Raw genomic sequence first — 27,500 nt, forward strand, 5'->3', positions numbered from 1 at the left:
CCAATTCGCTCTACCTCGGAAATAATATATTTTCATGTATGTTACCGAAGGGGAATTTTTTAGTTGATAATGAGTTCGTCGTCCCGTGGGCTCGAACCCTTCGGTAACATATATGAAAATATATTATTTCCGAGGTAGAGCGAATTGGATATTAAACGACGTTTGTAGCTTACTGATTGTATATATATATATATATATATATATATATATATATATATATATATATATATATATATATATATATATATATATATATATATATATATATATATTCCATGAAGTTGGAGATTCTTCCGCAAGGCAGGATATAGGAGTGAGAACGGGAGACTTGTGACCAGGATTATCCCTTTAAATCTTCTTTAACGCTTGTTATAGAAATATTTATCGATAGCATGGGAATTCTGTACAATCCTTGGGAGACATTGATTTTATCTGTTCGTTTAACTAAGGCACATTCAATAATTCGGCCTTTGAATTGACAGCTGCTCTTAAGAACAATGCTGGTCGGTTTCCAGCCGTGAATAATGGTATGAATGCAGATTGGTAAATAATAATTAGCGGGATTGATCAAAGTAAATAGCATGTATGGGTTAGCCATATTAATTGTTAATTTAAATCTGAACATGAATTTTTATTTAAAACCCCAAGTGCCTAAGGTGTGCCCTAATCTTTCCAGATCTTATGATACTTATGATCTTATTATACATCTGATCTTATTATACCTCTTTCTTCAAACCTTTTAGACTCTTGGTCAAAATCGGCACCAGTTCATTTTCCTCCCCCTATTTTATCAGAACTTGTTTCACATTGTCGCGTAAAAATGAGTCATTGTTATTCTCATTAACAAAATGCGGGTAACAGCCATGAAAAACCAGTGTTGTTTTTTTCTTATAGTTGTTTCCATTCTGACTAGAAGGTGGTGTTATATGACCATGATCTGACATTTTTGCCTCTTCCTCCAGTATTTTTCTTAACTTGTAAAATTCAATTTATGCTTGTACATTACGTTAAGGTGAGACCAGATAACGCAAGCACGAGCATGCATGACTCTAATTTTGATACTAATATTGGTCACTTGTCGCCAAGTCAGCGGCAAGGTGATGAAAGATGCCTATAAAATGCGCTCATATAACACCGCCTGAGAAGTTCCAGGTAAGATATGTCATTGCCAGCAACCAGGAACGTCTGGTGATTAAGACTAATATAAATGATAATTCCAGGTCCTATAGTCAGTAAAAATAGTGTACCATAAATGTCTAACTATTTACCTTTGTCTTTCTCATCAGCTGGAGTATGGAGAGATCGTGTGGGAGAAGATCCGGGAGGACGCCGGTTGCAAGACAGCCGATTTCAACACCCACCAAGTCTACTCAGATTCCATCTTCCTGCAGATGGCGACGTCGTGCTCCAACGTCCTCGGCAAAGGGGACGTCAACGACTACATGCGGTTCTTCGGCAGGTGAGTGGTTCAGAAGCGGGTAATTATTTATTTATTCATACTGATATGTAATGGCGTTGTTTTAAGTTCGTTGTATATCTCATTTAGTTAAGGTTCCGTACGTTTTCACTTCACTGTAGATGAGTTTGCATTTTATTTTCACTTCACTCTAGATAAGTTTCCATATTGTTTTCACTTCACTCTAGATAAGTTTCCATATTATTTCACCCCACTCTAGATAAGTTTCCATATTGTTTTCGCTTCATTCTAGATAAGTTTCCATATTGTTTTCACTTCACTCTAGATAAGTTTCCATATTGTTTTCACTTCACTCTAGATAAGTTTCCATATTGTTTTCACTTCAGTCTAGATAAGTTTCTTTATTGTTTTCACTTCACTCTAGATAAGTTTCGATATTGTTTTCACTTCACTCTAGAAAAGTTTCCATATTGTTTTCACTTCATTCTAGATAAGTTTGCATATTGTTTTCACTTCACTCTAGAAAAGTTTCCATATTGTTTTCACTTCATTCTAGATAAGTATACATATTGTTTTCACTTCATTCTAGATAAGTTTCCGTATTGTTTTCACTTCACTCTAGATAAGTTTCCATATTGTTTTCACTTCATTCTAGATAAGGTTCCATATTTTCACTTCACTGTAGAAAAGTTTCCATATTGTTTTCACTTCATTCTAGATAAGTTTCTATATAATTTTCACTTCACTCTAGATAAGTTTCCGTATTGTTTTCGCTTCACTTTAGATACCTTTCCACACTGTTTCCACTTAACCTCAAATGTTGGATGCTTGATCTGTGATCATAGTCTTTGATTCTGAAGGATGTTAATACTTTAGCTCTCAGAAAGTTTTTCATCTTGTGATTTGGGATGGATGAGATTGCTAATCACATACCCTTTTCCACAATAGCTGTGACCCATCACAGTCAATTAACAACCAGGGACATACTTAATTCATTTGTTCAACACGTGTGTGTACCCAATTTGTTTCTCCTCACTTGACATAGAAATAGGGTTTTGCTGGTGAGATTAGGTTGGTAACCATTCATAAACGCAAGCACACCCTCTCCCATAAGAGAATAGGAATGCTCATTTAAGGGTTGTGGAGCCCTTGAGGAAGGAAATGCGTCTTAAATGACAGAAGCGCCTATTCACATAAGACCAGTGGCAATCACATTATAACATCTGCACAGCTCCAAGATAGTAATAGTATTCTCGCTACCGTGTGTGGTGTGAATGTTGCCAAACAGCTGGGGGCATGGGGGCTGTAGCCCCATACCTTGTATATAACTGCAATATATATAAAGGTATGTGCATCTCGAGGATGTAAGCTATTTTCAAAGTATAGTGCATTCAGTTTTAAACTATATTTTTGGATCAATATTTGTGAATGTAAAAAAGTCACGCAAGTATATGTGACAAAAATTCATTTACGCTTATGCACAGTGTATATATATATATATATATATATATATATATATATATATATATATATACATACACACACATATATGTATGTACATACATTCATACATACATACTTCATACTAAATTTTATCTGTTCCAGATGCTTCGTTCGATACTGCAGCCATTATCACTACGATAAAATGCTCAGAGTAACCGGAAGACACTTTTGTCAGTTTCTGAGAGAAATGGACAACTTACATTCACAGATGAGATTCGGGTATGTAATTTAATTTTGCCACAAACTTCTTGCATAAATCTTCATGACATATATATATATATATATATATATATATATATATATATATATATATATATATGTATATACTATATTTATATTATATCTATAAATTTAATATATATATATATATATATATATATATATATATATTATATATATATATATATATATATACTGTATATATATATATATATTATATATATATATATTTAGAATAATTATGTTGCACAGATTAAATAATGTGATTAATCATATGTTTTTGTAAGTTTCGATCAGTAGATAATTAGTTTTTAGTGTTTTCATGGTACATGTAGTTAAATCGGTAAATATTCCAGTGCTTAGCAGCTGAGTACGAAAAAACAGAATCAATGGTATGTTAAGTAAACTCACTTAGCGCCTAATAAATATTCCTTGCAACATTTACAATGAAAATTCTTAATAACTTCCTGGCTCTCTCTCTCCCTCTCTCTCTCTCTCGTAGTGTTAGTAACCTCAGTTATTGTGACGCCAGAAAAACCCTAATAATTAAATAATCTCTCTCTCTCTCTTCTCTCTCTCTCTCTCTCTCTCTCTCTCTCTCTCGTGGCGTCAGTGACCTTAGTGGTTATGATGCCAGAAGAACCCTAATAATTGATAGAGTAATCTCTGTCTCTGTCTCTGTCTCTCTCTCTCGTGGCGTCAATGACCTTAGTAGTTATGATGACCGAAAAAAAACAATAACTGATTGATTAATCTCTCTCTCTCTCTCTCTCTCTCTCTCTCTCTCTCTCTCTCTCTCTCTCTCTCTCTCTCTCATTTCGTTTATCTAATCCAGAAACCCTTATTCCCTTCTAGATTCCCCAAGATGAAATCTCCGTCGATGGTCGTGACTGAGTACAACAGAGAAGGTGCCGTCCTCCAGTACAGGTCTTCAAGAACTGGTCTTTCGCACTATCTCATGGGTAAGGAAATTCATTTTCCTCACTTTTAAGTAAATCTAAATTCATTAGCAACACTAACTTAACGGACCTCAGTTTAAGCACCGAATAAATTTATTGGTGATACCAGTACTTAATGGACCTCAATTTAAGTACCGAGTAAGTTTATTGGCGATACCAGAACTTAACGGACCTCAATTTAAGTACCGAATAAATTTATTGGTGATACCAGAACTTAACGGGCCTCAATTTAAGTACCGAATAAATTTATTGGTGATACCAGAACTTAACGGACCTCAATTTAAGTACCGAATAAATTTATTGGTGATACCATAACTTAACGGGCCTCAATTTAAGTACCGAATAAATTTATTGGTGATACCAGAACTTACTGGACCTCAATTTAAGTACCGAATAAATTTATTAGTGATACCATAACTTAACGGGCCTCAATTTAAGTACCGAATAAATTTATTGCTGGTATAACTTAACGGGCCTCAATTTAAGTACCGAATAAATTTATTGGTGATACCATAACTTAATGGACCTCAATTTGAGTACCGAATAAATTCATTAGAGACACCACAACTTAATGGACACCAACTTAACGGACATCAACGTAACGGACTTCTGTGCTTAACGGCTACATCATTATGATTATTTTTCACTATGCTTTAATTTTAGATGTGATACATTTGTGTTTTAAAGTACCGGGTAAATTCATTAGTAACGTCTCAAATTAATGGAGTTGTGTACTTATCAGCCACATTATTATGGTTATTATTATTTTTGCTATGCTTTTATTTTAGATGTGATACATTTTTTTAAATATTGAGTAATTTCATTGTAACGCCTCAACTTAATGGACTGCTGTATTTATCGGCTACTTTATTATTATTACTTTTAGCTATACTCATGTTTTAGATGCAGTACACTTTTAGGTAAATCTCTTAAATTATTTTTCAAGTGTAAAGTACAGGTTAGTTTAGGTTAGGAGCTATCGTACCCGTGAGAGATTTCACGGGTACGATAGTTTTTACGGTCTTTGTTACTTAACAAACTTCTGTTACTTATCAGAAAGCCACGCCCCTACACCGTCTGTGAAGTTGAGGAGCTAGTATTGTTATTATTAAATGAAATTGCTGCATCAGCTGCTTTTAATTTGTATAGTCTTCTCTATTTTTCTAATTATTGCTTTTTCTCTGCTACTGCATCGGGCGAGTAACGTTCCGATGTTATTCATCTTCAGGAGGGAAATAGTCGAAGTTCAGGGACTCCATATATCCTGAATTTCGACTATTTTCCTCCTGAAGATGAATAACATCAGCACGTTACTCGCCCGATGCAGTAGCAGAGAAAAAGCAATAATTAGAATAATAGAGAAGACTATACAAATTAAATGCAACTGATGCAGCAATTTCATTTAACATTACCTGTCTAAAGGAGGGTTTTCTCCCGATATTATTATTATTGTTATTATTATTATTATTATTATTAGTAGTAGTAGTAGTAGTAGTAGTAGTAGTAGTAGTAGTAGTAGTAGTAGTAGTAATCAGAATGCAAAAAATAATCAGTGGCAGTAACTATGAAAGGTCAGAACTTGAACAGCAATTCCAGATATTGGAATGCTCTTAAGTAAAATACTGGTTCACGGATTGTGGGTTATTCACTTTCTTATTTTAACTGAATGCTGTTTAATTGCAGTGTTTATTATATGATTAGTGTAGCAATGTGCAGTACATGAAAGATTGAACGATATTTGTGATGTGATATTCGTGAGCATATATATATGAATTTTTATATATATATATATATATATATATATATATATATATATATATATATATATATGTATGTATATATATCTAACATATATATATATATATATATATATATATGTGTGTGTGTATGTGTGTGTGTGTGTGTGTGTGTGTGTGTAAGTGTGTGTATATATATATATATATATATATATATATATATATATATATATATATATATATATATATATATATATGTATATTTGTTTATATATGTACACATAAATACATACATACATTCATACATATATCCTTTGCCATGGCGTTGATAAAACCGATCGTAAAATAAAAGAAGAACGAAATCAGGGGGGCGTGAAGATGCCAAACAGTGTTTCCACGAAGAGCGCCCTCCGAGAAGGATTATGCAAATGAAGGTGGAATCATTACCGGGGATTTCAACGCAGGAGACGGAGAAGAGGAGACGAGGATCATCTTACCGCAAAACCATCGAAGCAAAACAAGACATTATCAGCGAGAGAAGCCGTATCTCTTATGTTTCCATTGAAACTGGATTAAGTGAGTGATGACTTGGGCGATAATTACTTTATTGTGAGATTACAGGATAAATAAGAAAATAGCATGAATATTAAAAAATTGTTTAATTTTTAATATGAAAAAGAGTAAATTCTATTATTAAATTTACTTAGTCAAGCGAAGCACTTGGGCACTTTCGGCTATTCAGTGCTCAAGACAGTGAAAAGAGGGAGTTGGAGTGGTTGGACAGCAAGATAAAGAAACCCAGAAAATAAAGGAGATTAAATACAATGTTCTAAAGGTAGAAATTGGAGAAAACCCTCAAGATTGCACTAAGAAATAACAATTAGAGAGGCTGGACAGCAAGACTGAAGAAAGGAACCCGAAATGGAGCAGCTGTGGACCGAGGGAAGCTGCAAACGCCTTTAATAATGCCTACAGTGCACCACATGAGGTGCACTGACTGCACTACTCCTCAAAGGGGATATTAAAACCGATATTACCACGTTTGCCAGTGAAAAAATTAGCAACGAAGGGCTAACATTTATTAAAAGTTAAAGTATACCTTAGTTTAACCAGACCACTGAGCTGATTAACAGCTCTCCTAGGGCTGGCACAAAGGATTAGACTTATTTTACGTGGCCTAGAACCAATTGGTTACCTACCAACGGGACCTACAGCTTATTGTGGAATCCAGACCACATTATAGCTAGAAATGAATTTCTATCACCAGAAATAAATTCCTCTAATTCTTCATTAGCCGGCCGGAGACTCGAACTCGGGCCTAGCGAGTGCTAGCCCACAACCCTACCGACTCACCCAACGAAGAACTAACATTTATTCATAATGAATGAAAATCGTCTGCAGGAAATTATTCATTACTAATGCTAAATTGAATAAGCGGATAATGGTCAAGAAATCATTTAAATTAACCTCGTCTTGTGAACTCTCTTTCCACCAGGTCTCATATCTGTTCGTTGAGATATTCCTGCGAAAATCAGAAAGTTCTCCCTCCTCTCATCTCATTCGACTACAAATCTGCATGCCTGAAGATGTGTAATTTATCCCTAAGTTAATGAAACACCAGTAACTATTTCTCCTTCGTGGATCTACTTGAAATGTATTTCTAAGGAAAGAAAGCGAAATTTCTTATACAGAGAATTTATGTCCAGCTTCTGAAAGCAATATCTGGGCCAAAAAACCCATCACTGGTCTTTACTAGTAGAGATTTTTCTGAATTTTTATAAAGCTGGTTTCCAGACGTTATTATTATTATTATTATTATTATTATTATTATTATTATTATTATTATTATTATTATTATTATGTAATAAAAATCCACAATTATATAGTATATTGTATTATATGTAATGTAGTTTACTATATAGTAATTATGGATTTTTATTACACAACCGTTTTTCACGAGATTGTGAGTTTATTATTATTATTATTATTATTATTATTATTATGTAATAGAAATCCACAATTATATAGTATATTGAATTTTATGTCACAACTGTTTTTCACTAGATTGTGAATTTCTTAGCATTATTATTATTATTATTATTATTATTATTATTATTATTATTATTATTATTATTATTATTAGAGACCACTAATTCCAATTTCTAGAACGTCATAGTTCTCTAGATAAGGATTTGCTCTGCAATGAGGAGAAACCTGAAGGGCGGGATAAAGTTAAAGAAGTTGGACAGTGAAGTAGGAATTGGCTAAAAAAAAAAAAAAAGTGATTACAAATAAAGAGAAAGTAGAACTCTATCTGATAAGAAGGGGACATTGCCAACCACTATAAGTATCGCCTACGGTGTGGCATGCAAGGCTCACTGCAAGTGGTAGTCACTTATGGGAACTCCAAATCCAAAAGATTCTTGTTATCAGTTGTATATGTAACTGAAGTGTTAATCCTGGTTCAAATTTATTTATGTCTTAAAATTGTTAAATAGAATAAGGAATTACAGTATACGCCTTTGTATGGAGTGATTACAGTATCGGAATACTGTACATTATGTTTTATAAACAAATGCATACATACACACACGTGTGCAAACCAGACACACACACACACACACACACACACACATATATATATATATATATATATATATATATATATATATATATATATATATATATATATATATATATATATATATATATATATATATACATATATATATATATATATATATATATATATATATATATATATATATATATATATATATATATATATATATATATATATATATACGTGTGTGTGTGTGTGTGGTTTGCACACACGTGTGTTTGTATGTATGTATTTGTTTATAAAACATAATGTACAGTAATCCGGTACTGTAATCATTCCGCATAAAAAGGCGTATACTGTAATTCCTTGTTCTATTTAACAATTTTAAGACATAAATTTTAACCAGGACTAACACTTCAGTTACATATACAACTGATAAGAAGAATCTTTTGGACCTGGAGTTCCCATAAGTGACTACCACTTGCAGTGAGCCTTGCATGGCACACCGTAGGCGATACTAATAGTGGTTGGCAATGTCCCCTTGGTACCAGATAGAGTTCTGCTTTCCCTTTATTTGTAATCATTTATTTTTAGCCAATTCCTACTTCTGCTGTCCAACTTCTTTAACTTTTTATATATATATATATATATATATATATATATATATATATATATATATATATATATATATATATATATATATATATATATATATATTGATTGATTGCTGTAGCAGTTTTACACACTTGACTTTTTATATTGCCAAATATTAATCCACAAATGCCTGTTAATTTCGAGGTAACTTTACCTAGGGAATGGCTTCACCCAAAGGGGAAATTATGTGTTCATCTTATCATAAACAATTCCTTTGGGTGTTGTAAGGTAAAGTGAATTCGATATTAAGGAGCATTGTGTACATCAAGCCTACTTAATGTGAATATTATACACGTTTATGTACATTTTCATTATTAGATTAATTTTTTCACTTAATTTGCTTTCTATTATTTGTATATTAAGCCCTACGTAATATGAACTGTATACAGGTTTGTGTATTTTTTCTTTATTAAATTAATTTTTTTTTCACTTGCTTGGCTAGCCATTTATAAATCCTGAGTCATAAAAATCCTCATTGCCGATTAGTTTGCAGAGATCGTGCAATGTCACTGTATTGGGCGATTTCTGCAAACTTAATTTCAAGTCAAACGGCCCCTTTGGTGGGCTTTTCCATATGAACAGGGTTCACCTTCTGAATAATAATAATAATAATAATAATAATAATAATAATGGTACACGTCCAGATAATAATACTGTAATTATGTTTTTTTCAAAATTATATACATAATAATAATAATAATAATTTCTTTATCAGGTCAGTTACTCCAGATCGCCAATGATTTTTTCGACATGCCATTGAACGTCGAAATAATTTCAGAGGAGAGCGAAGCCAGAACACAGTGCACCACCTTCAGGTAAGGCATTTTCTAAGTTATCCTGAGCCCCGTAGTGCCTTCAGAGAGAGAGAGAGAGAGAGAGAGAGAGAGAGAGAGTAATTTGAGAAGTCAAGGAGTTCAGAAGTCCCTGAGCCCGTGCTGGTTCAAGACCACTGTATTCTACATTTCAGGCGAAGAGTGAAAGGAGCAGTCTCTTTTTTTTTCTTCTTGACCATTCAAGGCCATTTCGTTGATTGTTGTATATATGGCAGAGTTTTCTTCGTGGACTCAAAATTAGAGATATAGCAGCCAAAAAATAGGACCATCTACGTCTTTTTGTTTAACTTTGGGGGAAAACGCTTTTATTTTTTACGGGAAGGAAAGTATATAATTTGTTTTAATCCTACTAGCCTGCACTTTTCCTCAGTTTTATTGAAAAAAGGTATGAATTTCGGTTTCTTTGTGACCTGGGGAAAAAAGTCTGTATTTGTAACAGAAAAGAAAGTATATATATATATTTTTTTTGGCTTAACATTTGTAAAATGGTCTTTAGCTTATTTATATTTAAAACATGGTCAAAAATACATTTTCATAAATACAGAAAAAGAGCTAAATCATTCTGTTCTTCCGAATTTTTATTATTCAGAAGATGAACCCTATTCATATGGAACAAGCCCTCAGGTGCCATTGACTTGAAATTCAAGCTTCCAGAGAATATGGTGTCCATTCGGAAGAAGTAACAGAAGGTAAAGGGAAATACAAAAAGAGAAGTAAGTTATTAGAAAAACAGATAAATTAACAAATATTTAAATAGATAAATAAAAAACTAAGGATATTATTACAATACTGGGAGAATTGTATCAGGGTAGTAATGCATTGCATCTTCGCTTGATCTTCTGGAGCTCCAATTGCACGACGTCCTATGGGAGGCCCATTTATATATAAGACAGCGTCAAAAGCACATTTTTCTAAATACAGAGAAAGACCCAAATCATTCTGCTCTTCCGAATGTCCTCTGCGAAGCAGAAGACTGAAGTTCCCTTCAGTCAACAACGACAAACAAAAGATGAGACAGGCGAACGCTGCTGACTGACTGACTGTCCCTACTAACACTGTGACCTAACTCGCACGTCCTTGATGAAAATTGACGGGGTAGATGATGTTACAACACATCATCATCAGAGGTACTTATTATGATTTACGGCGCCTCGAGTAGGAGGGAGGGAGAGGAGGAAAAAAGTGTCCTGTGAAGTGTTAAGTGAGGGGGAAGCTCCTTTTAAAAGTATTAAGTGAGGATAGCGTCTTTCAAGTTCCCCTTTTTACGAGTCACGTTTAGACACTGAGGTAGCCTCCCCCGCTATCCCATTAATTATTCGGTTGGTTGATTGATTGAGCTACGTCGTTTGTAGCTGCTGTAAAGATGTAGAGTGGAGTATACGAAGTATGTCAGATCTTTTAATTTTAGACTTATTTTATTCTTACATGCTGCTTTACTTTTAGTCGTCGACACGTGCCCCTTTGATTTAAAGGAACTATCTCTCTCTCATACGAATCTGTGTAGATCCCAAATTAATTCGTAATGGTTTTGTTATGCAGCTGAGTATTAACTTTTTACTGCTGCTGCTACTACTAATATCTCTCTCTCTCTCTCTCTCTCTCTCTCTCTCTCTCTCTCTCTCTCTCTCTCTCTCTCGCGAGGCTATGTAGAATCTACAACCACGGTTGAGAATCCTTGTAGTAAATATCTTTAAATAATTTTGTGATTAATTATACATCTAACAATTATACATTATGAACGATTAAATGGTTATTACAATAATTTTAATGTAAGAATTCATGTCATATAATTGTTGATATTAACATCTGAAGTGAATTCGTCATACAAACTACAATGTTTGTCAAGAAAAAAACAAACATCATAGAAGAACTGTCTGAACTGCGTTAAAGACATACTCGAGTGTCTCAGGGTCTTCAATAAATAAACCACAATTTTCTTAATATTAACTCAGTCGCGTCGACTTATGTTCAGAGTAATTACTATATCTTGGTTTTGTTTTTATTTAAAAGAGCAAGGGTTTAAAAATTCATTTTAAAACTGAACGGATTGTGTGAAGTACCCACTTAAGAACTGTTAAAAAAAATCTGTGGTTCCAGGTGCGTGTTTTCATTGTTTCAGAACTCATTCAATTCAAACATTATTCGCTTTAAATCACAATCAGGGGTAAAAGCCCGCAATCTCCCCCTACCCCCCTCCCTTCTCCCTTGATGCAGCCACACGTAATTCTGTACACTGCACAGAAAACCTCTGATCATGAAAGAACTGACTCTGCTTTTGAATTTTATTTAACTTTAACCTGGTTATATACCATGACTGAACGAGGGGTTTTTGGTACATCTCAAAATATAAGCTGGAGACGGAGAGGGGTTTATATCAATATATTTCTGGAAAGATAATATTATCGTTCATTCCAAGGAGAGAGAGAGAGAGAGAGAGAGAGAGAGAGAGAGAGAGAGAGAGAGAGATGCAGTGCAGTGAAGGCGACCAACTATAGGAATCTATTACTTTGCAGTTTGTATTGTAAATATGTGTGTGTGTGTGTGTGTGTGTGTGAGAGAGAGAGAGAGAGAGAGAGAGAGAGAGAGAGAGAGAGAGAGAGAGAGAGAGATGCAGTGAAGGCGACCAATCACAGGAATTTATTACTTTGGAGTTCTTATTGTAAATGTGTGTGTGTGTGTGAGAGAGAGAGAGAGAGAGAGAGAGAGAGAGAGAGAGAGAGAGAGAGAGCGCATAATATCAACCAACTCAGTCCTTTACTCACAATCTTCCAAACTTAATCCTTTACCCATCGTGTCTCCCAAGGCTAGACTTCGACAATGGCGGCTTTGTCGACGAGATGGTTCAGAAGCGAAGAGGATTCAACAGGGAACCGCTGCCGACGGACTCCTTCGAACTGGGGACCCTGGTAAGCAAATCAGAGGAGGCTCCAATTAAAATTTACGTACTACACTGTCAGGCCTCATTGTGATGCATTGTTATCATACTCGTCCTCTACAGTATTTTTCATGGCCTAGGGAAGATTATTATTATTATTATTATTATTATTATTATTATTATTATTATTATTATTATTATTATTATTATTAAAACATGGTGTTGCATAGATGATCGTACCCGTCTGCTAAGTCTTTTGCATGTCCTAGTAATGATGATTATTATTATTATTATATTACTATTATTATTATTTATATATATTTCTAATATTTATTTACATTACCCCACTGTGGATTCTTCACCATTTTAGTGACTCATGCTAGTTTGAGATGATTATTATTATTATTATTATTATTATTATTATTATTATTATTATTATTATTATTATTAATATTATTATAATAATAATAATAATAATAATAATAATAATAATAATAATAATAATAATAATAATAATAATAATAATGAAGAAGAAAAGAGAGTTTATAGTCAGAAGAATTGAAAAGACCTTGTATGGAATTAGTTCCACCGATGCTGCCAATCTTTTTAACAGAATATTATTCCCCGTAGGGGGTATACATACGATATATATATAGTGCCGTCAGAGGAGCATTGCTTAAGATTCTTTGCGGCATGCCTTCGGCATCTAGCTATAACCCCTTTCGTTCCTTTTACTGTACTTCCTTTCATATTCTCTTTCTTCCATCGTGCTTTCCACCGTCTCCTAACAATCGATTCATGAGTGCAACTGTGAGGTTTTCCTCCTGTTACACCTTTCAAACCTTTTACTCTCAATTTCTGTTTCATCGCTGAATGACCTCTTAGGTCCCAGTGCTTAGCCTTTGGCCTAAATTCTATATTCAGTTCAATTCAACAAAATACTATTATTATTATTATTATTATTATTATTATTATTATTATTATTATTATTATTATTATTATTTATTATTACAGATTTAGCTATTATGTCAGCACGGTCCGTAGCACTTTCGAACGGTTTGTTAGGAAATCATTGTCATTATTAAGAACTTTCTGATATTTCCTAAGCATTTTATGAAGCCCTTAGAAAATTATATTGGCTCTTATTTTCAAGCGGGAAACATCTCTATGAAATTCACGGCTAAAAAGCTGTATATATCAGAGAAAAACAGAGATTCTCAGCGGGTCGAACGAACGAACCTCGTACTTTCCTTTATTAGAGTCAGTCTCTGATTCCAGTAATCTTCTTCTACACAGTTCCACCAGTTTCCCTTCGGAATGGTGTTGGGTCCTGAGCTGAGAGTCCGCTACGGGGGAGAGAAGATCCTGATGCTCCTAGGAATGGATCTGATAGGATCTCCCTTCACCCAGCATTTCATCATCCAGAAGCCTCACACACAACTCACGTGGGAGGCGGTAGGTGACGTTTCATTTTCTTCTGGTGAGAGGAGGGCTGTATGGGGCGCCTGCTTTTAGTGAAGGAGTCATTTTTGGGGAATAAAAAGACTGCCTTCAGTTACTAATGCAGCAATAGGATCAGATTCTCTGGGAAGAGAGTAGTCATGGAATCAGAGTCATTGGGAAGAAAAGACTGTCTTCCATGGTTAATGTAGTAATGGAATCAAATAATTTGGGAAGAAAAAGACCGCCGTTGATGACCAAAATGGAATTACATTCTCTGGAAGAAAAAGATTGTCTTTAAATATGACTAATGTAGGAATGGAATCATATTCTCTGGAAGCAAATGACTGCCCTTAAACATGACTAATATAGATATTCTCTGGGAAGAAAAAGATTGTCTTTAAATATGACTTATTTAGTAATGAAATCATGTTCCCAGGGAAGAAAAAGATTGTCTTTAAATATGAATTATATAGTAATGAAATCATATTCTCTGGGAAGGAAAAGATTGTCTTTAAATGTCACTAATGTAGTAATGGATCTAACAGTCTGGGAAGAAAAAGACTTTCTTCACTGACTAATGTAGTGACGGAATCAGATTCGTTGGAAAGGAAAAACTGCCTTTCATTACTAATGTAAGTCAAAGTCAAAGGGTAGAAAGGTTGAGAAGATACAGTACTTTTTTATCACTGAAAGTTAAAAGTCTTTGGAAAGGATATTGATTAAAAAAAGACCTCTCAAAGTTAGCAGTGGAATCAAAGTCATTGTAAATAAGAGAGTACCTTTAATGATTAATGTAAGTCAAGGTCATAAGGAAGAAGAGGTTGGCAAGAAGAGACAGTAGTTAATTATCAGTAACAATTATTTAAAATCTTTAGAAAGGAGATTAATAAGAAAAGACTTTTATGGTTAGCAATGGAATCAGAATCTTTGTGCAGAAGCACCTGATTCGAAGACGTTTCTTCAAATAGCAATGTAAAGGACACGGGGGCAGGGGGGGGGGCGCCGGATTAGGAAACTGATCAAAAGGCTTCTCTTAATTCGGAGATTTTGACATTACTCAAAGCTTCGAAGTATTGCATCTTTTGAGGAAATTTGGTTGTAAAATGTGACAACGCAGACAGCTGAAATTTTTATACGTTATAGAGTAGCAAAAACTGAGACCTTTTGGCTGGAAAACTCAAAAGCTTAAAAAAAAAAAATGGAGTACGTCAGTTCGTCAAAAGAGGAGCGAATTATTCGTAAAAGTTAGTCACGGGAAAGGAGAAACTGAATAGAGGGTAATTTCCTTAATAGCAATGGAAGTCGGAATTAGTGTGGAAGAGACTGTTAATGCCTTTCATCGGCAATCTTAGTCGAATTCACTGGAAAGAAGACGCTTCTTCATTAAGAATAGATTTAAGTCACTTGGGAAGAAGAGCAGTACAAGACGGCAGTCCCCTTAAATAGTAATATAAGTCAGTCTTGAGCAAGAAATGTTTGATCAGAAAAGACTTTCCTAAATATGTCAGGTTCAAGAGTCTTAGAAGTCCTAAGGTTATTGCCATATCAAAGCAAAGTACGCGGTGCACTGCAGGCATTGCTTAAGGTTCTTTGCAGCTTCCCTTCGACCCCTAGCTGCAACCCATTTCATTCCTTTTACTGTACCTCCATCTATATTATCTATATGTCATACTTTCCACCCTCTCCTAACAATTGTTTCATTACACAGCTGCCAGGTTTTTCCTCCTGTTACACCTTTAAACACTTCTTTACTCTCAGTTTCCTCTAAAGCGCTGAATGACTTCATAGGTCCTTGGCCTTTGGCGTAAATATTATATTCCAATTCAAAGCAAAGTATTTGTATTCCGTTCCAGATTATCATGTTCCAGAACGTCGTTTGGGAAGTGGAGTCCAAAAACCTGCCTTTTAACGCAGTCACTGCTAACAGTTTAGATGCCTTCAGAGAAAAGTAAGTTGCTATTACTTATTGATTGAATAATTATGACGTCACAGAGTATAATGAGCGGTGTCCTTTACTATTTTATCTGTGTTCTATTTTGGACTTATCATTTGGTTTCATTATTTTTTGATGGAGAAAGGAACATGTACGTTGCTTTCTTTTTTTCACTTTTGTCTGTTTTATATACATAAAAAGAGCTACTATATACCATTGGTTGATATATTTACTTTTGGTGAATACAAAATAGATTTGAAATATCCAAGCGTCATACCCAATGAAAATTAATACTAACTTTCCAAAGAACGTTTATGCTTCCCAGACGTTGTTTTATTTTATAAAAAGAAATGTATTTATTCATTTGCTTCTTGATAAATTGATGTTTATTCTTCATCAGTTATGCATTCCAGATATTGCAGGAATCATACAGCCATATTTTATGAGGGAAAAGCATATTTATGTTACCTCTTTGCTTCTACAGTGTTTGATTGATTGAGTTTTATCGTTTAGGCCTCCCAGACGTGGCTCCAGCCAAGCCCCTTGGTCCACAGACAGGTCGTCCTTGAATTCTTCGAGAGGACTTTTGCTGAAAGGCCAAATGTACATCGTCAAAGAACTGAACATCGCTCTCTTTCTCTGCATGCCTCTGTGAGTATATATACATCGTCCTCTTGAAGTGTTTTTGTGGTTTTTTAGGCTACGAACTCACTGTACTGTTCAAGTGGTTGCTTTACATTGCTGTTGTTGCAAACAGAATTTCCCGGTCTGTAACCTCTCTCTGTTTATCCACATCCAAGCCTCTAATTTGTTCCCCATTTCGAAGTTGGTTTATAAATGGCAAAACTGGCCATGCCTTCAGAAATGCCAAGATTTGTCAAATCGTACCCTGTAGGGTCCATTAAACCGACTTTTGGTGAAGCCTACAACTTTAGAACACTGCAACCACTTTTATAGCCAGTATTTAATGGAAACAAGTTCTCACCGCTTGTTTAACATCCTTTCTCTCAGGTGTCATATTTAAAGATGGGTCATTTGAAGAAATTAAACAGAAGCTGTATCCCAAGGCATGTTCTAGACCGGGAAATTGTATTTGCAACAACGGCAGTAGAGATACTGCCGTTGTTACAAACAGAATTTCCCGGCCTAGAACATGCCTTGGGATAAAGCTTCTGTTTAATTTCTTCAAATGACCCATCTTTAAATGTGACACGTAAAAGAAAGGCAGTTAAATAAGCGGGGAGAGCTTGTTTCCATTAATATTGGCTATAAAAATGGGAGCAGTATTCGAAAGTTGAAAATTTCACAAAGTCGGTCTAATGGACTCTGCAGGGTCTGATTTGACAGAATAAGTTCGAAACTGGGAACCAGCTATGCGCTTGGATGGAGAGAGACAGATAAACAGAGTCCTGAGTCCTTGTTTGTTGTATTGTCAGTAATTAAAAACACAAATTATTCTTTCATGTTACATAATCGTGATATTCTTGAGTTATTTTGAAACTGTCTCTTCTTACGTCATTAGTTGGTGACTTAGCAAGGGTATTCTAAAGCTTCAGAATCACAGTTAAACTTATTTTAAAGGCTCATTGATTTTCCTTACGTGACATTTTTCTTTGACAGTTTTTTAAATATTATTTTAGAAAGCTGATATTATGAACTAGAGTAAGCAGAATTTTTACGTATAAATTTCAAAAGACTCGAATATAGAACATCAATGGCATTCTAGCACTAATGAGCATTAATAATTTTAATAATTTAATAATTTACTTATTTGTCTGTTTTTCATTTGCTAGTTTATGCTTGTTCCATATGAATAGGGTTCATCTTCTGAATAATAATAATAATAATAATAATAATAATAATAATAATAATAATAATAATAATAATAATAATTAAATATTGCAGGTTGAACAACCTGGTGGAAATGAGGGAGATGGGGCTATTTCTCAATGACCTAAGCATGCACGACCTCAGCAGGGAAATGGTGCTCGCCGGGTGGCAACATTGTTCAAGGTGAGTGATTTCACGTAGTTTTTTGAAAATGTTACTTTTACATTTAAACACGTCTCTCTCTCTCTCTCTCTCTCTCTCTCTCTCTCTCTCTCTCTCTCTCTCTCTCTCTATTTATTTATATATATATATATATATATTATATATATATATATATATATATATATATATATATATATATATATATATATATATATATATATATGTATATGTATATATATATATATATATATATATATATATATAGATAGCTAGATAGACAGATATCTCCATATATGGACTATATATATAATATATATATACAGTACAGTATATATAAATATATATATATATATATATATATATATATATATATGTGTGTGTGTGTGTGTGTGTGTGTGAGTGTGTGTGTGTGTGTGTGTGTGTGTGTGAAGAATTCGAGAAGTTAAGAGGGCGTTGTGGCACGCACACACACACATGTGTGTGTGAGTGTGTGCGCCTATCCCAGAACACCGTTTACCCTACAGAGATTAATCCTTATCATATTTTCTCTCAGGAGTAACTATAGAAAAGGAACGACCAACAGCTAATCAATGTTTGAGGTAATTTAATAATTACCTCGCTGATTCTCGTGTCTTACTGTGACCCATTTTACTCTAATCAGTTTCGTGCTCTATGATAAACATTGGGATTAGTTTTCTCTCAGTTACAAAGGAGATGTGCTGTATAACTCTCTTGCAACTTGTGCAACAGATCTATTTAAAGGTACTTTTATTTGGGCTTTTATATCGGGTTACAAATCATGTATAAGAGATCTATCTAAAGATGCTTTTATTTCAGGTTACAAATCATGTACAGCAGATCTATCTGAAGGTGCTTTTATTTGGTTCCTTTATTTCAGGTTGCAAATCATATACAACAGCTCTATCTAAAGGTGCTTTTGCTTTAGGTTGCAAATCATGTACAACAGATCTGTCTAAAAGTACTTTTAACTCAGGCTGCAAATCCTTCACAACAGATGTATCTAAAGGTTCTTTCATTTCAGGTTGCAAATCATGTACAACAGAGCAGAGGAATACTCGACGAAGCTGGAGGACTCCCACAAGAAGAACGAAGAAGCCAAGGCCAAAGGGGACGAACTCTTGTACTCCATGTTGCCCCGCAAGGTGGCTGATATCCTCCGCCAGGGAAACGACCCTTATGAGATTTGCCAGGTGAGGTCGTTGACGTCATCTGCGGGCAGGGGTTCTCCATCATTGTTTACCCATTGCCCCGTCTTCTCTCTCTCTCTCTCTCTCTCTCTCTCTCTCTCTCTCTCTCTCTCTCTCTCTCTCTCTTGCTTCCATAATTGCATTTTTATTTTAGCTCATACTTTAAAAATTTGTTATTAAATTTAAGTGTGGTATATTATGTAAAGAAATAAATAACTTGAATAACGAAGATGGCAAAGGACAGATTCAACATGGCTTAATCTAAAGCTTAGCACATTGGGTATGATTTGACTTAGAAAGACCAAATTACCCCACTTTGGGTAATGTACCCCAGATTGAGAACCGCTGAACCAGTTCATAATGATGACTTGAGAATGACCTCTTTGCATGTGAGCCAGTCAGTGTGAACACCAATGATTTCATAGAAATAATCTCTTTAAAAGCATTCTGTTCTTTTTAATAGTTTTGCATGAGTCATTGATTGTACTGATGTTAGAAGGAAAATTCTGAGGTCACCTAAGTTTTATTTTCCTTATTTGTAATGAACACGAAATTCTCTTATTCGTCTGCACTTAGGCATGTAGTCTATATTTGAGACTTACATATTTTTTATGGCAAAAAGACCGTTTAGAATATGTTTAGTTCTGCCAGGAAGGTTTTACTATATTCTGTAGCACATACTTGATCCTTACTTTTTTCATGGCGAAAGACCGCTTACAATATGCGCAGTCCTATCAGGGAGGCTTTTCTCTGTAGCCTATAATTGATCCATACTTTTTATATGGGAAAAGACCGCTTAGAATATGGTCAGTCCTACAAGAAAGTTTTTTTCTCTAGCCTATAATTGATCCTTACATTTTTTTAAGGCAAAACGACTGCTTAAAATATGTTCAGTCTTACGAGGAAGGTTTTTGTTTCTGTAGCCTATAATTAGTCCCCATTTTTTTTGTTGCAAAAAGATCAGTTAGAATATGCTCAGTCCTACAAGGAAAGTTTTTTTTCTGTAGCCCATAATTGATCCTTACTTTTTTGGAATAAAGACCGCTTAGAATATGCTCAGTCGTACGAGGAAGGTTTTTCCTGTTGAATTTTTCACTTGAGTGATCATACACTGGTCTCTTATACCAGTGATGGTAACAGGATTCCTTGACAAGCGAAAGATTTAGGAAGTTAAATTTATTAATTAATTTCAGTACTAAAAATATTTATTGTGGAATAAAAACAACTTTTTAATTATTTATCTTATTAGTTAAATTTTGTTCAGTGGCTTCATGGTTAGAATTTTAAAAGTATGAAATTGGCCTTTCTTATGAAATCTGAAAAACATAGATTATCCATTTCACTTCAGGAATATTTCATTGGCTCTGATTTGGATGTGAGTTTTGAGAGGTGCACACACAAAAAATATATATACATACATATATATACTGTATATGTATGTATATATATACATACAAATTATATATATATATATAATATATATATATATATATATATATATATATATATATATATATATATATATACATACAATATGTGTGTATTATCACATATCAACACAGGTGAAAAAAATGAGAGAATGAGTGTAGGTCTTACTGGTTTCAAATATATATATATATATATATATATATATATATATATATATATATATATATATATATATATATATATACTGTATATATATATATATATATATATATATATATATATATATATGTGTATGTATGTATGTATATTTATTTATATATATATATATATATATATATATATATATATATATATTATTGAGAAGTATTATTATTATTATTTATTATTATTATTATTATTATTATTATTATTATTATTATTATTATTATTATTATTATTATTATTATTATTTTTTATTATTATTACTGGTACCACAGACTTTCGAAGAGGTAACTGTCCTGTTCGCGGAGGTGTCGTTGGCCGAGGAGTGCGTAGGAATGGGAGCCATGGACTACCTGAAGATCATAAACGAACTCTACAATCTGCTGGATAACACTCTCGAGAAGTACTTCGTTTTTAAGGTATATATTTCCTTTTGGTTTACTTTGGAAGAGAGTGAACTTGGTTTTGATTATTGATAGTTAAATGACTCGGTAACATCCATTCTTTCAGCATCGATGTTGATAGTCACCTCTCCATTCGTTCATATCTTCTATAGAATTATAAGGGAACATCATTTCACAATTCCAGTACGCAACAGTTTCTTTCAAGGGGATGTTTTCAGTCCAACTCAGAACTTGAGGTACTTTACCATAACACAGTAGTAGTACTAGTAGTAGTAGTGGTCAGGATTTGACTTTGAAACGGCTCCATCAACCAACACTCATCTTCCATCTGCAGGTGGAAACGGTAGGGGGCGTCTACATGGTGGTGGGTGGCGCCCCAGAGCACAGGGCCGATCACTGCTCCCAAGTGGCCTCTCTGGCCCTCCAGATGATAGAGGAAGTAGCGAGGTCTACTTCCGGTAGCCATGGTCTGCGCATAGGTGGGTAAATTATTCAAAGGATTCATGTTCTTTTTACTTATTAGGGATATTTTTACCTCCTGAATTTGTGACACAAGAGAGACATACTTAAATTGTTTAAAATTTTAGTATTTATTTTTAACAAAATAGCTTTGGTTGTCATAATTCTCTCTCTCTCTCTCTCTCTCTCTCTCTCTCTCTCTCTCTCTCTCTCTCTCTTCTCATTTTTATTTTTGTTTAACTTCGCCTTCTCTCATCCAAAGTCATCGTGGCTAAAAGTAAATTTATCTTCTCGAATGAACTGTATTCGTTATTATCATCCTCTCTCTCTCTCTCTCTCTCTCTCTCTCTCTCTCATCATCTTTGTAAGCTTTTAACTTGGCATTTTGTCATCCTGAATATAAGGAGATATAGTCGCCAATCTCTCTCTCTCTCTCTCTCTCTCTCTCTCTCTCTCTCTCTCTCTCTCTCTCTCTCTCTCATCTTTACAAGCTTTTAACTTGGCAATCTGTCATCTTGAATATAATGAGATATAGTTGACAATCTCTCTCTCTCTCTCTCTCTCTCTCTCTCTCTCTCTCTCTCTCTCTCTCTCTCTCTCTCTCTCTCTCTCTCTCTTATTAGTGTTTAACTTGGCTATCTGTTTATCTAAATGGACATCTTCGCTATAAGTAAATATATCGTCTTGGATAAAATGAGCTGTATCTGTCAATATTATTATCTCTCTCTCTCTCTCTCTCTCTCTCTCTCTCTCTCTCTCTCTCTCTCTCTCTCTCTCTGTCTGTGGTACTTCCACAAGCACTCGTCTGTCACATCACACTGACTTCGCCCAAACCACCTTCAGGAATGCACGTGGGACCTGTAGCGGCTGGCGTGGTCGGATTAAAGCTCCCTCGATATTGCCTGTTTGGGGACACAGTCAACACAGCGTCTCGGATGCAGACTAACGGACAGGTGAACATTTCCTGGGGATTTCTACAAAATGTTTTATATATATATATATATATATATATATATATATATATATATGTGTGTGTGTGTGTATATATATATATATATATATATATATATATATGTGTGTGTGTGTGTGTATATATATATATATATGTGTGTATGTGTGTGTGTATATATATATATATATATATATATATATATATATATATATATATATATTATAGCAAAACGACTGGAGACATTTGATATTCATGGAAATTAAATGGTATTTTTGGGCATTTGTGGGTTATGGATATATGCGTTATTTTGTTTATTTTTATTTATTTTTATTTGTTTTTAGTCAGTTATCATTTTTTTTCTTTTAGCCAGTGAGTTTAATACATTTTTCTCGGAAATTTTTTCTTATTTTTGGTCATTTGTGGGTTATGGACAAAAGTGTTATTTTATTTATTTTTATTTGGTTATTTTTTTTTTTTTGGCCATGGTTGGTTATGGACAAGCTTTATTTTGTTTATTTTTATTTTTATTTATTTCCAATTATTTTTTTTTAGTGGCGAGGTTAATACATTTTCTTCACTTTCCGTACTGGTTATAGATGCGATATGCATCAGCTCATTTACTTCTCTGCTGTGCATAAAACCGAACACGAATTATTGACATAAACAATGAAACAGGTTTCTTATTAGTGCAAAAGTTAAAAATGAATTCCTGCAGTGTTGATGTATTTTATCTATTATTATATTTAATCTATTATTATCATTTGAAAAATGAAACATTTTATCTATTATCATTATATTTAGTCTATTACATCATCTGGAAAATTAAACAGAAAGACAAACAGTATTCGGTTATATAGTAACAAAGTACTTGATAAGTCTCGATATATACGTATTCTATATTCCCAGAAAAATTAAAAGCCTACGCCATGTTTCGTCTTAATAGTCTTTATCAAGAATCATGTAAACATGGATCTTGGACTTTATATAATGGAGTGTATACATGAGCAAATATCCATTCTGACAAAGTCTGATAAACTGGCTTATATGCTTCTTAAGAATGTAATTTATCATATCCTTGTTAAGATAGTAATTTATAATACAGTATGCTTCTTAGGAATGTAATTTATGATAGTCTTGTTAAGAATGTTATTTATTATATTCTTGTTAAGAATGTAATTTGTCATTTGCTTCTTAAGAACGTAATATATCATATTCTTGTTAAGAACGTAATTTATCACATTCTTGTTAAGAATGTATTTTATCATATGCTCCTTGAAAGTGCAATTGATCATATTCTCGGTTAGATTGTAATTTATCCTATTCCTGATAAAAATGTAATTTATCATATTCTTGTAAAGAATATATTTTATCATATCCTTGTTAAGAATGTAATTTATCATATTCCTGTTAAGAATGTAATTTATCATATTCTTCTTACGAATGTAATATATCAATATGTTAAGACTGTAATTTATCATATTTTTAAGAATGTAATTTATCATATTTCTGTTAAGAATGTAACTGGTCATATTCTTGTTAAGAATGTAATTTATTTATGTTCTTCAACAGGTGGGCCGCGTTCACATCAGTGAGAAGTGCGCCAAAGAACTGGAGAAGTTCGATTTCATCACGACTTTCAGAGGCAAAATACAAATTAAGGTAAGGCTTGAAAACGTTACTATATCTAAACAACGCTAACAGTTCAAACGTCAGATAAGTTGTCCTGAAACATAATGAGGGTAAATTTTGCTCTTTGAGACGGCTGGGTAGTCAAAGGCTTGAAATTGCCTAGTAAATGAACGCGACCATCTGTATTTCTTCTTCTTCTTCTTCTTCTTCTTCTTCTTCTTCTTCTTCTTCTTCTTCTTCTTCTTCTTCTTCTTCCACAATGAAGAAATGTGGCTCAGCATCAGAGATTCCAGGATATGCCAACCTGCGCAGAAGATGAAAAGTGAAACGATTCTTGTCATTTTAAGTATAGAGTCGTTTCGAACACCATATTCTTTGGAAGCTTGAATGTCAAGTCAATGGCCCCTGTGGGCTTGTTCCATATGAATAGGGTTCATCTCCTGAATAATAAAAATTATGATAATATAATAATTTCGTCATTTTTAAACAAACTTCAAGGTTCAGACGGCTTCAGGAAATATGATTCAAAACTAAAGATCTTAAGAAATGTCTGTTCAGAGATGGTATTGTTCTGTGATCCTATTTTGTTTAAGCATATAAGGAGGGGCAGCTGATTTCGCCAGTGTTCTTGCATTATAATATATATTACTAGTAACACTGGAAACTTATCCGAAATTGGTCTTTAGCAACAAAGATAAAATTGTCGCTTATTATGACGTAATATTTCTTAGAGTAGTATCACTGACAATACTGTCTCTTATCATGTTCTGATATTGCCTTGAGATATTGAAATCCTAAGCACTGTTACACTCTTTAGTAATAACGAAGAAATTCTCACTTATTACGTTCCATATGCTCACATCTTGGTTGAATACACTAAGTTCATCCATAAATATTAATAACTGGAAAGCACTACTGACTAACCCCCACCCCAGACCCAGATTTAAGACTCAGATTTAAACTTGTAAACATAATGAGATTAGCTCAGGTTGGCAAATATCTGGTAAATTATCATTGGTATGGTCTCCAGTTATGTTACCACACTGAAACAGTTTATGACTGCATGCATGAAAAGGCTGTTGAAGGATGAACAAAATTCTTATCTCTGTTTCTATCACCTCGGCCTAGGGCAAAGGGGAAATGAACACGTACTGGCTCGAGGGGAAAGCAGAACCGAAGAGCAAGTTCTCGTGGAAATGATGGAGGGAGTACGTCTGGTGCGGCCATCGGAAAAGCATGTAGCCACCGGACACCAGGGGACCGGACGTGCCCTGTCCGTGATGTGTCAGCGAAGTCCCACGAGATCCTACGAGAGACGGTGCACTTGACGTTTTGATGGGAGATCAGGAGAAGATTTTCGAGAGGGGACCACTTGCCTGCAAAAGATCCACTTTTCAAATCGTGAGATCCTAAAATCGGAACCACTTGCCTGCAAAAGATCCATTTTTCAGATCGTGAGATCTTAAAATTACGACTACTTGCCTGCAAAAATATCCACTGTCCTTGAACACAAACTCTTGGTAGAATCGCAGAGTAGTGATTCTCTTCGGAATCGTCGTCCTGTACCGAAGTGTCACCTCAGGTAATGGCGTTGTTTATGTGTGTGCATCACGGAGGAGACAGTGCACTTATTGTTTTGATGTTAGGTCAAGGGAAGGACTTCAAAATACGACCACTTGCCTGAAAAAAAAAACTTCACTTTTCTTCAAGGCAAACTCTTGGCAGAATTACAGAGTATTGGTTCTTCTTGGATTCATCTTGCATTGAATTGTCGCTCAGATAAGGGCGTTATTTGTGTGTGTGTGCATCGCGGAGTATGAGATAGTGTACTGATTAAATGTGCTCATTATATATCCATTATTTCTGAGTGTTTTCAGTAAGCGGAGCCGTCAAAACAAATATATATCGAATGCCATATCAATCTTCGTTCAGAGCGAGCTGGCAAGAGGCGTACTTAATCTCAAACGACGTAGTTAGTGCGTACTTCGTCTGCGTAAGGTTATGTGGCACCGCCGTACTCAGACGTCGACTATTTGCAGTCGCCGTCCTAAAGAAAAATCCAAGAAGACGAAGGAAAACTTTGAAGTCGCGGGCAGTGAAGAGAGTGGAAATTTAGATGTGGATTTGTGTCGCTGCAGTTGATGTAATCATAAATATTTATTACGTCCATTTGAATATTTGTGGGAAAAAATATGGTTTTTAATCGATGTTTGAGAAATGTGGAGAGGTTATTTAAAAAAAAAATCGTAGATGAGAGAAGCGTAAGCCTTGTGATCTGTAGTGATGAGTAATTTGTAACTTGAAGAAATGAAAGTTCTGTGTCCAAGACACCTTGAAAATACCGGAAAAATACTCGACGTTGAAACGAAGAAAAGTTGCCTTGGTAAGCAGGAAAGATGACTGTTTAAACTCACGACAGGATATACAAGAAAATGTCCTTCTCTGGATAGTTGCCGCGTTAGAATATAGCCTAACTTGGAAATTCTATTTTATTAACGAGAGTAGTTTCTGCAACTGGAGATGAAAAAAAAAAGAAATATATTTTCATATGTGGAACTTTCATAAACATAAATGCTATTTTGTAGTCGATGTAGACGGTGCTTTTGTGAGGCAGAATTGTGTAGAGACAAAGTTAATTTTGTCTATAATCAAATTTTATTATTATAATTCAGATATACATTCCTAATGGTGCGGTGTTTACATACATTTCGTGTATTTTCGAATGTTTTCCAACGCCTGTAGACTTATGCCACGATCCATCTGCGTAGGCCTATATGTTTTATAATTTATTCGTTTCTTGAATTCAAAGAAGGTAAACCTATCGTAAATAAAAGTTGACGTCCATAATAAGCTAAGGAGGCCCATACACTCGCTTCAACTGTCTGGTCAATCAGGTGGCCTGAGTTTTGGAATGGGGACTTGTTTGGGTCGTGTATAGGGTTGGTTCGTCCAGGATACCTGGGTGGTGGTGTGAAATGAAGGACTTGTGTGTAGGATTGGCCCTGAATTATTGCTAGAATGAGTGATGAAGGTTGGAACTAGACGAAGTTAAAGTTGAGCTGCCAGGTGGAATGAGATGACATAGTTGAAGT

At 34.3% G+C, this 27,500-nt stretch overlaps 1 protein-coding gene across 2 annotated transcripts in view; it reads left to right on the top strand.

Annotated features, from left to right (window-relative positions):
- Window positions 1-27,500, top strand: part of LOC136838712 (soluble guanylate cyclase 89Db-like) — a 198,848-nt gene that overhangs the window by 170,135 nt on the left and 1,213 nt on the right. For both annotated transcript variants that reach the window (XM_067104132.1, XM_067104133.1), the window contains exons 3-17: window positions 1,287-1,459; window positions 3,023-3,139; window positions 3,995-4,101; window positions 9,767-9,866; window positions 12,688-12,790; window positions 14,056-14,214; window positions 16,056-16,150; window positions 16,649-16,786; window positions 18,041-18,148; window positions 19,170-19,338; window positions 21,240-21,383; window positions 21,703-21,847; window positions 22,671-22,780; window positions 24,349-24,438; window positions 25,537-27,500. The exon at window positions 25,537-27,500 is cut by the window's right edge and continues 1,213 nt beyond it. In XM_067104132.1, coding sequence (XP_066960233.1) covers window positions 1,287-1,459; window positions 3,023-3,139; window positions 3,995-4,101; window positions 9,767-9,866; window positions 12,688-12,790; window positions 14,056-14,214; window positions 16,056-16,150; window positions 16,649-16,786; window positions 18,041-18,148; window positions 19,170-19,338; window positions 21,240-21,383; window positions 21,703-21,847; window positions 22,671-22,780; window positions 24,349-24,438; window positions 25,537-25,608 — 1,830 coding nt within the window. In that variant the 3' untranslated portion in view covers window positions 25,609-27,500. The remainder of the gene's footprint in view (window positions 1-1,286; window positions 1,460-3,022; window positions 3,140-3,994; window positions 4,102-9,766; window positions 9,867-12,687; window positions 12,791-14,055; window positions 14,215-16,055; window positions 16,151-16,648; window positions 16,787-18,040; window positions 18,149-19,169; window positions 19,339-21,239; window positions 21,384-21,702; window positions 21,848-22,670; window positions 22,781-24,348; window positions 24,439-25,536) is intronic.

The sequence above is a fragment of the Macrobrachium rosenbergii genome, chromosome 5 (genome assembly GCF_040412425.1).
Source record: "Macrobrachium rosenbergii isolate ZJJX-2024 chromosome 5, ASM4041242v1, whole genome shotgun sequence".
Classification (NCBI taxonomy): domain Eukaryota; kingdom Metazoa; phylum Arthropoda; class Malacostraca; order Decapoda; family Palaemonidae; genus Macrobrachium; species Macrobrachium rosenbergii.